This window comes from Bubalus kerabau, chromosome 22 (genome assembly GCF_029407905.1).
Source record: "Bubalus kerabau isolate K-KA32 ecotype Philippines breed swamp buffalo chromosome 22, PCC_UOA_SB_1v2, whole genome shotgun sequence".
NCBI classification, from domain to species: Eukaryota; Metazoa; Chordata; class Mammalia; order Artiodactyla; family Bovidae; genus Bubalus; species Bubalus kerabau.
In genome coordinates, this window is record NC_073645.1 from 53,000,410 (window position 1) to 53,012,834 (window position 12,425).

Genomic DNA, 12,425 nt, shown 5'->3' on the forward strand with positions numbered 1-12,425 from the left:
GCTGCATGAAGCCGCCTCATTCTCCGTCACGGCCCAACTCACCCGTGCTCTCCAAGATGCGCTGGCCCTGGGGACCCCTGGCCTTGCTGGAGGCCCTGAGCGCAGCCTCAACCATGCCCACTGCGGTGAGACGTGCCCCTGCCAGGGCAGGTCAGCGGGAAGCAGCCTTCGCCTCTTCAAGACCAGGCGTGTAAAGAAGCTGATGCCTCGCCTCCAGATGGAAGGCCTGCGGGCTACCTCCAAGGTCATTGTTTAAATATAAACCAAGTTTTTAAAAATTAGAATGTTACGTTTATTGAACACAACTGAAATTTAGTGTGGAAAAGTGAAGCAAATACAACAGCATTTATACAGTGTATGAAAGGGCATCCTTTAACCCCCAGGCAGTGGGGATACACCTGGCTTCACCAAAAAGCTTGTATGCCGTTTAGTTTTAAACCATATGTTAATACCATAACCAAGGATTTGGCAAAGATTTATTTTTTTTCTATCTCCAGCCTTTTAAAGTAGACAGAATAGTTTAGAATGCAGCTGATACTAAGAGCACAAAAAACTGAACCAGACTAAATTCCGCAATCCGGAGACTCGAGGAGACAGTGGTTGTCCAGGGCTGCTGTCTGGGGTGGCGCTGACAGTCCCAGGGGGTCCGTCTGGTGCTGCCCGACCGCCCGGGGTGGGGACCGCTCGGCGCCGCCCGTGTCGCGGTGGATTCTACATGCCGCGTACCAAAGCCAGCAGACACTCAGTGCTGAGGGCCGTCTGCAGCGGACGGACGCGTCCACCGAAGCGTCTGCAGCAGGGAGTAAGGCCACGTGTTTATTCAGGTGAAGCCTCAGGCAGTCCTCCTAGTGTCGGCATTCCTTCCCTCAAATAGTGTTTAACGCTATCAGTGATTCATTAAAATGCTACATACAACATAACTAGGTATTTTAAAATTATTTATACTTTGATATTTATAATATCTGAAGAAGGTTACTACCGAATTATTACAGTAGGTATTAATCAATGACATGCTTGTCGCTCGATCCCTAAGTGTGGCTGCGGGAGAGCGTGGTTTACTGTCTGCTTCACTGAGTGAGGAAGGCGGCGCTGCCAGAAGAGACGACTCGTGGGGCGGCTGCCCAGGACCGAGACAGCTGCTTCTGTGCACTGTGCGGGGCACGGGCCCCCGCGGCGTGGGGACACCGGGCTAAAGCCTGCATCAGAACGTGCTGGTGGACGTTGTCAGGCGCCTTCCAATGTAGATCCTGACAGAGAAAGGAGGCGGTCGTTACAGGGCAGCGTGTCTCCCGGGGGCGCGCAATGCCGAGACAGCAGCTGATCAGCCCAGCTTATTTACAGAAGGGTCCTGGCTGCCAACACTCAGTGGACACATGGGTCTCACTCTGATCAGCACGCATTTCAGGATTCAATTCAGAAAAATCCAGCTGTGCTCTAACAGCTGTGCAACGCACACCCTTGGCACACACGAAGGATAGCTCCTCCTGAGCTGAGAGGCTCCCTCCTCACTTTCCGACTTGATCAGTCACCCACGGGACAGCTGACGACCCCAGGTTTATCAGCACATCTCACAGAAACCGCTGCTGCACGGGACGCCCCAGGGAGCCCAGAACGGAGGGGTGTCGGGGGGCTGTCCGGGAGGAGGGCGGGGGGAGGACATCAAGGGCCTGAAGGCCAGCGGGGAGTCTCTGCAGAGCAAGGGGACAGGAGGGCTTGATCCTGACCCCCGTGAAGTCTGGGAGGGCAGACACACCTGCAGAAATCCACCCCGAAGTGAAGGCTGAAGCCTAACCCCGCCAGGCCCCAGAGGACCTGAATGCTGGTTCTGGACAAAGCTCCCTGCAGGACTCTGACAGCCTGACTGAGGAGCACTGGCCCAAAGAGTCGGCGCACTGTGCTGAGAGGGGAAGGCGGGGCAGAGCCCAGAGCAGGGGCAGGGCTGTGGGCCAGGGCTCAGGACGGCGGGTGGGGGCCCTGCTCCTGCCTCCTCGAGCCAGCAAGCCGGGCGTCTCCTCTGCCCCGTTCTCAGAGCCCGGGGCTCCAGCCTGCGTCAGAAGCCTGTCCTGACATCCAGCGGCCCAGTAGGCTACCCAGAAGAAGCCCATCCGCCCGCATCAGGACCGGGAAGACCAGAACCCTCCACGTGCGAGCCGCCCCAGGGGCTCCCCCGCTCCCCCGCCTGTGCCCAAGGCCAGCACGGGCCCCGTGCAGGCGGCACTCACCCCAGCCCGATGGCCAGCAGGTGGGACAGCAGCAGCGATGGCAGGAAGACCTTGAGGAACTCCGCAGAAAAGATGCCGCCCTTCTTCATGACGCTTGTGTTGCGCATGCTGAGCGTGGGAGTGCGCTTCGGGTGCTTGAAGAGCAGGAACTCCCTGAGGGGAGAGGGCGGTCAGCGGGCGCTGGCACCCGGCCCCGGAGGCCCCCGCGGACACAGACTCACTTGGCCGGGGGGACGTTCTCTGGCCGACTGGACCAATCCCAAATCCAGTCTGAGTTTTTCTTCAGGATGCTTTCGACCTCTTTCCTCCTCTCCATGTAGTCTTCCTCGGACTGCGGGGAGACGAGGTCGGTGAACCCGCTGCCTGGCTCACCGCCCACCCCACACCCCCGTGGAGGGCCCACCAGACTCCAGCGGCCCTGAGCTGCAGGCACTGCCCCAGAGGAGCACCGGCCAGTGGGGACACATGTTCAGAAAGACACCGGCTGTGGTTCTGGGGATAAAAGGAAAAACAGAAACCCCCGAAAAGGCCCCCAACAGGGATGTGCCTGAGCTGACGGCACACGGCACGCAGTGAGAGCAGATGCGCGTCCGCGTCTGGCGGGAGAAGAGAAAACCAGAAACCCGTGTGCACCCCTGGTCTCAGTGGCCTTAAAAATACATGTTATTAATAATATGCTAATTAAAGAGCTTTAAAAAGGTGCATTGCTTAGAATTTTAAAAACTGTGTACCTGATCATAGAATTCCTCTTTAAATTCGGGGGGGGGGGGTGGAATTATGGAAATACTTAGAACACGGTACCAAAACCAACCAAACACCTGGACACAACAAAGCTGGGCTGGACCCCACACATCCAGGAGCAGGCAGGCAGCACCCTGGAGAAGCCTGAGCACAAGGACTGCTGAGCCCCTGGGGCGGGACAGTCTGAGGGGCGCCCGGCAGGCAGCAGGGGGACCCAAGGGCACTGATGGAAGTTTGGGCCCCACAGCTCTCACAATGAGGAAGGGAGCGGGCAGCCTTTCCCTTCTCCAGGGGATCTTCCCGACCCAGGAGTGCAACCGGGGTCTCCTGCACTACAGGCAGATTCTTTACCAGCTGAGGCCCCAGGAAAGCAGGGCCCCCAGGTTCCTAGATCCCGCCACCCCTGAGCATCACAAAAGGCAGCAGGCAGGGAGATGGCCTGGCGAGGCCGCACTGGCCACTGGCCCAACCCAGGTCTGCAGAAAGGCAGCTCAGGCCACATCCCACCCTGCTCTCATGGGCTTCCCCCCAGCAGGGGCTACGGCCCCACCAAACTCAGAGATTCTTAAAGGAAAGTCAGAAAACTGAGCTCAGCCTCCACCAGCCTGATCAGCTCCTAACCCGAACCACACAAGCGCCAGTCAGCGAAGCCCGAGGCACGGTTTCTGGAAGCAACTAGTGCCATCGAGGAAGGGACAGCAGCAGTGCCGTCCCAATGAGGGGGCCCTGGGCAGGCCTCCAGACCCCCACGGCTCCCTGCCACTCCCGCCACTCGCCCCGCATCCCCCGGGAGGGCATGTGGGGCAGACAGGTCCCTGGGCAGGCCTCCAGACCCACACGGCTCCCTGCCACTCCCGCCACTCGCCCCGCATCCCCCGGGAGGGCATGTGGGGCAGACGGGTCCCTGGGCAGGCCTCCAGACCCCCACGGCTCCCTGCCACTCCCGCCACTCGCCCCGCATCCCCTTGGAGGGCATGTGGGGCAGACGGGGCCCCGGGCAGGCCTCCAGACCCCCACGGGCCCCCACGGTTCCCCACCACCTGCCCACATCCCCCGGGAGGGCATGTGGGGCAGACGGGGCCCCGGGCAGGCCTCCAAACCCCCATGGGCCCCCACGGCTCCCCGCCACCCGCCTGCATTCCCCGGGAGGGCGTGTGGGGCAGACGGGGCCCCAGGCAGGCCTCCAGACCCCCACGGGCCCCCACGGCTCCCCGCCACCCACCTGCATCCCCTGGGAGGGCGTGTGGGGCAGACGGGGCCCCGGGCAGGCCTCCAGACCCCCACGGCTCCCTGCCACTCCTGCCACTCACCCCGCATCCCCTGGGAGGGCATGTGGGGCAGACAGGGCCCTGGGCAGGCCTCCAGACCCCCACGGGCCCCCACGGCTCCCCGCCACCCGCCTGCATCCCCCGGGAGGGCGTGTGGGGCAGATGGGACCCCGGGCAGGCCTCCAGACCCCCACGGGCCCCCACGGCTCCCCACCACCCACCCGCATCCCCCCGGGGAGGGCGTGTGGGGCAGACGGGGCCCCGGGCAGGCCTCCAGACCCCCATGGGCCCCCACAGCTCCCCGCCACCCACCCGCATCCCCCGGGAGGGCTTGTGGGGCAGACGGGCCCCCGGGTAGGCCTCCAGACCCCCACGGGCCCCCACGGCTCCACGCCACCCGCCCGCATCCCCCGGAAGGGCGTGTGGGGCAGACAGGGCCCCGGGCACACACCCTGAACCAAATGGCCCCACGGCCTCCGGTCCACTCTGTGAAGTGCTGGAGATGCCCCACCCCCGACAGCTGAGAGAAGGTCTGAGGAAGCAGAAGTTGGCTTTCGGGCCGGGTCACCCAGCACCCTGTACCGACAGATCACGAAGGCAGACCCTGTGCACCTTACCTGGGAGCTGTTCTTCTCTCCGAGGCTGTGCGTGTCTGTCTCAGAAGCTCTGTTAGTGTCCTGTGGGGTCTGTGAGCGGGGCGGGCTTGGGGGAAATAGCACACGTTCACCTTTCCACCAGGACACACAGACCCCCCACACACACACAGGGGACGGCGTCCCTGGAGAAGGAAGCGCTCCCGCCAACCCCGGGGGACCAAGGCCCAACAGTCACAGCGGCCCCCTGCCTTCTCAGCTGAGCTCAGACGCCCAGCAGGCAGCAGCCAGCCCCGGGGGGGACCAGGGCCGAAGAGTCACAGCGGCCCCCTGCCTTCTCAGCTGAGCTCAGACACCTAGCAGGCAGAAGCAGGGGCAGGACCCCACGGGCGGTGTCCCCCCACCCGAGGGCAAAGGGCCCGCCGTCTGGGCGCTAACTGAGGCCAGGGAGGCCCGAGGAGCCATGCTGGGACACACATATTTGCCCACCTGTCGCAGTGGGAGCTCTTGGAGCTGCTCCGTCCGGATTCGTGCTGCGCGTCCAGCAGTATCTTTTCCATGTCGCCGTTATAAATAGAAACAGAGTCGGGAACACTGCTCCCGTTTCCGTTACTGCCGAAGTGTAATTCTACCCAGGAGCCTGACGGGGACGAGAGAAGAACCAGGTTGCAATTTTCCGCCCATCTCGGAGTCTGGTGCTAAGATACCGAGCTCATCCCGTCTGTTTCAAGACGTGCCGGAGACTCCCACAGACCCTCCACCGGGAATCTGGCCGTAGCGCCCCCAGGCCCGCCTCGGGCCCTGTGCAGTGAGCCTCCGCAGGGACCCTCGGGAGCTGCACCCCAGACCATCTGCTCCGTCAGCAGAAGCCCTGTAGCCAGGACTCGCCCACACTCAGCTCTCAGAAGAAAAAGGGCTCAACCAGTGCCTTGGGGACTTAGAAATTAAGGAAAGCTTTAAAATTTCCACATTCCAGCCTCACGTTCTGACCCTGAGGCCCCACAGATTGATGACCAATTACCAAGGCTTAGCACTTGATAAATTCACCAGGGAAATGGCAGCTGAGCCGGGGGCCCTCCGCTCACCGGGCCGAGCCCCTCCGGGCCCCCGTGAGGGGAGGGGTCCCCAGTCCAGGCGGGGCTAACGTCCCGGCGGGGAGGAGGCACTGCTGCTCCCGGCTGGGTGCTGTGGGGGCTGACATGGGGGCGAACTCAGGAGAAGAGCAGCGTGGCAAGTGCACAGGAGGACGGGGTGGACACTAGAGAGCTCCTGAGGTAAGAAGGTCCGCCTGCGGTGCGGACCAGAGGCCCAGCCCGGTGGCCCCACAAGGCACCACTGCCCGCTTCTCCGCGCTCAGCTGCGTGGCTGGCTGCCACAGGCTCTCACGTCTGAACCACGAGAGGCGCTGGGTGTGGGGCGGGGAGCCCTGCTGTGCATCCAGTGCGGGACCTCCGCGCCTCTGCCTGGGGACCAGGCCTGAGACGCGACTACCGCGGGGGTACAGGTCATCAGCGCGGGGGCGGGGCGGCCGGCTTATTCAGCACGGCCGCCTTCTCACGGGTTGGGCATTTTCCCACAGGCTTCCTGGCTGAGGGGAGAGCTTCTTTTCTGCGTCAGCTGTTGAAACCCGCTCCTCTCTTCTGTTGAGCAGTCCATCTTTCTCCACCGAGCTCAATATTCGAGACACGCAGCTTTCCTTTTGTTGGCCACATGGGAAGACCCGCACCACTGAGTCCAGCCTGACCACTGGGCCACCAGGGCCCGCCGGCACACGCCTTTCTCCACCCCGTGTGGTGCCGGCAACTGTGGAGAGACTGCCCTTCCACTCAGGTCTTCGGGTGAGAAGACGAAAAGTTCTTGCTTTTAATTCCGTCAAACCTGAGGCCACGAAGGTGCACCGCACCGCCTCGCTCCGGGGCCCGGCCCCCTGCACGCGTGAGCGGACGCGGTCAGCTATTCCAGGCGGCCCTCCGCTGCCAGGCTCACTGACGGCGCTGCCGCCCCGCCCCGGCCTCTCCTGCCCCGGCCGCTCACACCGCTCTCTTCCCGGCCCAGGACCGTCCACTGCGGGTCACGGTCCGGCCTTCCCAGGTAGTGGGCTTTTATATCAATAACCAGTTTCCCGGCTCCAGCGTGCGGCCCAGCAGTTTAGTTTTGACACTATCTGTAGTGGTCTTAGTCCCACAAGACTGTCCCCGCAGGAGACACCTCAAACGCCCGACAGACCAAGAATTCAGGGGTTCCCACAAGCCTCCCTCGTCAGCAACTCCTTGGGACAAGTCACAGAAGTCAGGACCACACCGTGCTTGCACGAGCGCCTTCTCAGAGGGCAGGCATGCGGGCAGTGGTAGGAGATGGCAGTTCTACGCCCTTGCCCAGTACGTCCTGTAACCCACCCTCAGTGCCCCTTCCCAGGCAGGCTTGGGGAGGGCGAGTGCTGAGTTTCCGGCCATCCCCACCCCACCCTGAGGCTACCAAGGACCTCGGCAGTCACATCACTAGTACAGACTCAATTGTTTTCCAAAGATCTCAAGAAAGTCCAAGGGTTCTCAGAGCCTAGCTGTGGATCTGGAACCAGAGACAAAGATTAAATATATTTTTCAAATTAAAATATAATGGGCATACAACTCTGTAGTTTCAGGATTTCCCTGGTGGTCCACTGGTTAAGAAACCACTCTGCAATGCAAGGGACACAGGTTCCATCCCTGGTCCAGGAAGATCCCACATCCCCCAAAGCAACTAAGCCCACGGGCGTCGACTACCAAGCCCACGCACCAGAGCCCAGGAGCCACAGCTCCCGAAGCCCTGGAGGCCTGGGGTCCGCACTCCACAAAAGAAGACATCGCAGGGAGGAGTGCACCCACCGCAACGAAGAGGAGCCCTGCTCGCTACTACTAGAGAAAACCCGAGTGCAGCAGCAAAGACCCAGCACAGCCACAAGACAGAGTATTTTTTTTTTTTTAAATAACAACACGATGAGTTTCAGGCACATGCTTAGATTCCACTCCAGACTTCATGGAGATCGGAACCATCTCACTGAAAGTGTTGGGCATCCTTTAGAAAGACCTCTACGCAGGCTGTCTACAGCGGAGCTCTGTCTACAGCACAGCTCACAGGCTGTGATTCACTAACGGACCAGAGTTTATGATTAACCTGCAGCAACTGCACAGGGGAGCAGCTCCCTGGAAAATGAGGACCAGGGGCCATTAATCTTCTTTCACCTGCAGTTAAGCTCACTCACCTTTCTAAGCAAGAAAGAGCGGTTTCAGGTTGCTTTGTTGTTATTTCATCGCTAGGTTGTGTTCCTCTCTCTGCGACCCAATGGACTATAGCCAGGCTCCTCTATGCATGGGATTCTCCAGGCGAGAAGACTGGAGTGGGAGCTGTTTCCTTCTCCCAGGATCTTCCCAGCCCAGGGACCGAACCTGCCACGTCTCCTGCACTGCAGGCGGGTTCTCTACCGCTGAGCCACCAGGGAAGCCCTCGAGTTGCTTTACAACCTCAGATCACTTCCTCAGAACCCCAAACAGCCTGTGAGGTGATCGGGCCGCGGGAAAAGGGGCGGTGGTTGCTGACCCAGGCGAGTCTTGCCCTGATTCAGGCCACTGCCACACTGACCTGTAATTCACACTAACAAGACACAGGGCAGGTGGACTGGACAGATGAGATGGGCGGAGAGCCTAGGCCAATGCCCCGTCACTGCAGAAGAGAATTACAAGCCTACACAATATGCCATGTCTTACTTTTGTTTAAAAAAACTTCCTGTGACCCCCAGGATACTTGATCCCAAAAGAAGGAAAGCCCACATCTTGAATGAGACGATTCGTGGGCCCCCAAAAGATCTGTAACCACAATGTTGTCCCGTCTTCCAGCTCTGGAGAGGCCACAGGAATGACCCAGACACAACCACTTACTGGCTGGGCCACAAATGCCATGAATTCAGCTGACCTCAACTGCTAGTAACTGGGCACAAGCTGTGATCACATGTAGAGTGTTAAACAGTTCCTGAGCCACTGCTCGGCAGGCTGGGTGGTTGACTACAGCTTCCAGTTTACCCCAGCCTGAAAACAGATAGTGACAACTGTCTTTCTTAACTTGTGGAGCCTGACCCTGTCAACCAACCTCAACACAGCACCCACGCTTTATATCCTGAGTATTTTGCACAGAGCTTCTCACAGTCCCTGCCTGCACTGTGAGGCTCCCTGCTCCTGGCTCCAGGCCAACATCCCTCTCCAGCACCCCCGGCAGAGCACCCCACAACCCAGTCTGGGGCAACATGTCACAACCCTGGCTCTGGAGGACCGGCTCCGGAGGACCACCTCTTGTGCTTGCCCTGTTCTCCAGCAGTCTCACCCACCAGTCAGAAAATCCTGATTTGGAATGCTATAACAGAACCCTGGTACCTTTACTTTGAAAAACCACAATGGTGACGGTGAGCAGCCAGGGTTGAAAACTACAGGAGCATGACCTACACAATGCTGGGGTCAATGTCCTGGGGTGTTTGGGACAGGTGGGACCCTGAGGACAGCCCTGGGGCGGCGCAGGGGCTACGCCTGGAGGCAAGGACCACCCTTGGGAAAGCTTCTTCCCTAGGAGAGGTGGGATTTAAGAAATCCCGGTTTTTAAGAGTTTCTTGAGTGAGGCGGTACAGAAACCAGAGGCTTGACGTCTGAACAGGACCTGGTGGACCCCCCTTCCTTCCGCCTGTCTGAGGCCTCTGTCACCGAAGCCCGAGGAGCCTGGCACCCTAAGAGCCCAACTGCTGTCACTGCCTGCCGTGTGCTTCGCCTCACCTCTTGGCCTCACTGTGGCCATCTGAAACGCAGAGTGGGCCAGGATCTCATTGCCGGAAACCCCTTCCCTCTCAAAGTGCAGGACAAGAGACGTGCACGTCCTGTGCCTCTCATACACCGCGCCTTCATCCACGGCGGGGCCTGTGACAACACCACCCTCTGACTGGCTGCAGACAGACCAGCAGGTGAAGAACTGGGGGCCATCTCGGGGTAAGCCGGTGCCACCTGATGGCACTGATCCCCACTCAGCACAGCACTGGGGGGGGGGGGTGCCTCTGGGAAGTTAAGTCTCGCACCCCCTCGCACGATGCTGCGAGATAATATTACAAAACTCCACCTTCCCCCCTGCACGTTAGGGGTTGTTTATCTGAGACAGGAAAGGCATCTAGGACATCCTGCTGCTCGTCAACAGCTTTAACCAGAATGGACCAGGGAGCGGAGGCTGCTGTCAACAGCTTTAACTAGAACGGACCAGGGAGCAGAGGCTGCTCGTCAACAGCTTTAACCAGAACAGACCAGGGAGCAGAGGCTGCTCGTCAACAGCTCTAACCAGAACGGACCAGGGAGCAGAGACTGCTCGTCAACAGCTCTAACCAGAGCGGACCAGGGAGCAGAAACTGCTCCCTCTACACAGAGCGGACCAGAGAGCAGAGACTGCTTGTCAACAGCTCTAACCTGCAGAAGCTGCAGGACTCAGGGAAAGCATTTAGCCAGAGAGGAGCAGAAGGGAGAGCATTGGCCTTTGTCTTGCCTCAGCGACCAACTGCGCCCAGTTCTTTCCGAGGTAAACAAGAGGTAATCAAATCAAAACTGAGCCCAGGGCAAGTGTCGGCCCAGCCACCAATCCCGGCCCGGATTCGGTTTCCCAGGGCGGCAGGGCCCACGTGATCCCTCCCACACTGGCCAGAGGCTCGAGTGCCCAGCTGCACGTACCCCGGACCGCGGCCCAAAGACTCCTCGACAGTTTCCACTCACCGTGTAACCGTCTTTTTATAGAATACACAAAACCGAGGAGCAAACCTTTTAACCCATGAGCTGGCACTCTGCGTTGCCAATGACTCAGCAGTTGGGTCTGCCAACCAAGGACTGGCGATGAAGCCGCTCTGGACACTGCGGACTCTTCGAACCAATGCAGCCACTAAGGGAACACACCACGGTAGGAGCAGAGTAGTCTGCTAACAGGACTGACTTGAAGGCGGTTCATCAAACACTCTTTAGATCTTTTTTAAGGCAAAGATTCAGTCCCTTTATCTATCTCAAATAAAATAGCCCATGTCGAAATTTAAGAAAAGATTATAGGATTTCTAGGCTGTGACCGCAGTTTCACAATATATGACGAATTTGGCCAAGTCTTAGCGAGTAAAATGCTGTTTTAACGAATACAGAAAATAAGTGGCTCAAATTCAGGCAGTGTGATGATTTTTAAATCTTAATGAACCTTTAAAATTATCTACGGGGTCCACGGTCCTCTCCAAACCTTATTTACGCGCTCCCGCGTCCCACTTAACTCTTGCCTCAGAGAATAAAGGTCGGCGCTCGGCCCCTCCTCCAGCCGCGGCCGGAGCGGGGGTCCAGGCCGCCCCCCGTCCGGTTCCGGGGGCGGGTGTCCGCCTGGGAGTCTGCAGCGCGGTCAGCTGCCCCGCGTCCCCCGGCAGGCCAGCCCGCGACCCCGGAAGAGCGATCGTGAAGGAGGGCGCGGCCGGCGCGACCCCCGCCGCTTCCCCTCAGGCCGCCCTGCCCCGAGTCCCAGAGCGCGTCCTCCCCAGTCTCCCCGGACCGGTACCGGCGCCGAAACCAGCACCGAGGTGCGCCTCAGAAGACCAGGCACCCGCGAGTCCGGGCGGCCGGGCGCCCTCTCCGCAGGCCGCCCCCTCGCCGCGGGCCCCCAGCCCGGGCTCGGCCCCCGCTCACCGTGCAGGCTCTCCTCCTGCAGCCCGGGGCTCTCGCTCTGCGACATGACGGCGGGGCTAGGGCGCCGCGGCCAGCGGGTCAGGGTCTGCGGGCGCGCCAAGGGAGCGCAGGGGCCGGAGCACCTTGGGCAGCGAACGAAACGTCGTCGGCCCGCGGCCCCGACTGACTGACGGCGGTGGCCGACGCACAGCAAATAAGCGGCAGCACCGCCCATTGGCCGCGGGGCGGGGCCTGCGCGTGCGCGAGGCGCGGGGCGCGTGCGGCGCGTGCGACGCGTGCGCGAGGCGAGGGCGGGGCGGGGCGGGGGCGCCTGAGGGGCGGACCGCGCGTGCGCGAGGTGGAGGCGGGGCGGGGCGGGGGCGCCTGAGAAGCGGGCTGCGCGTGCGCAATCGGGGCGCGGCGCGGGAGTCCTGCAGGTACGCGCGGGACGTGCGGGAGCCGCCTAGAAACTGAGGCGGGCGGCGGACGGGGCCTGGCGGGGCGGCTCGGCCTGGCGGGGCGGCTCGGCCCGGTGATGCAGCCTGAGGCTTGGTTGCCGGGGAGGGGCCGGCAGGCTGACCGTAAAGCTGCCGGTAGAGCCGGGCCGGTGCCTGTGGCCCCTGCCCATCAGAAGCGAGGCCGGGAGGGGCCGGCCCTCAGCTGCGGTGACCACCCGCCGTCCCGCAGGCCGGCTGCCAGTAGGACGGTGTCTGCGGCGGCCACCCTTCGGCCCCCGTGACGGGCGGCCCCCAGTCCCTGAGGACGGGCCCGAGAAAGCCAGAAGTGACCAATCACAGCCCCCAGCCCCGCCTCCGAGGGCCCGCCCTGGGTCTGTGCAAACGTGGGGCGCCTGCTTTCCCTTGGGGGTCTCCTTTCTGGGTGAGGACGCTCCTAAGGGCCGTTGGTCTTCCCGACTGT

The 12,425-nt window shown here is 61.2% G+C and overlaps 1 protein-coding gene across 1 annotated transcript; it reads right to left on the reverse strand.

Annotated features, from left to right (window-relative positions):
* Positions 1-268: 268 nt before the first annotated feature.
* Positions 269-11,717, reverse strand: BNIP3 (BCL2 interacting protein 3). The gene is made up of 6 exons (XM_055560931.1): positions 11,529-11,717; positions 5,314-5,464; positions 4,849-4,933; positions 2,444-2,553; positions 2,223-2,375; positions 269-1,247 (listed from the first exon to the last, which is right to left on the reverse strand). Exons 1-6 carry the CDS (start codon positions 11,572-11,574, stop codon positions 1,202-1,204), a joined length of 591 nt encoding a protein of 196 aa, XP_055416906.1. The 5' UTR covers positions 11,575-11,717; the 3' UTR covers positions 269-1,201.
* Between the last annotated feature and the right edge of the window lie 708 nt (positions 11,718-12,425).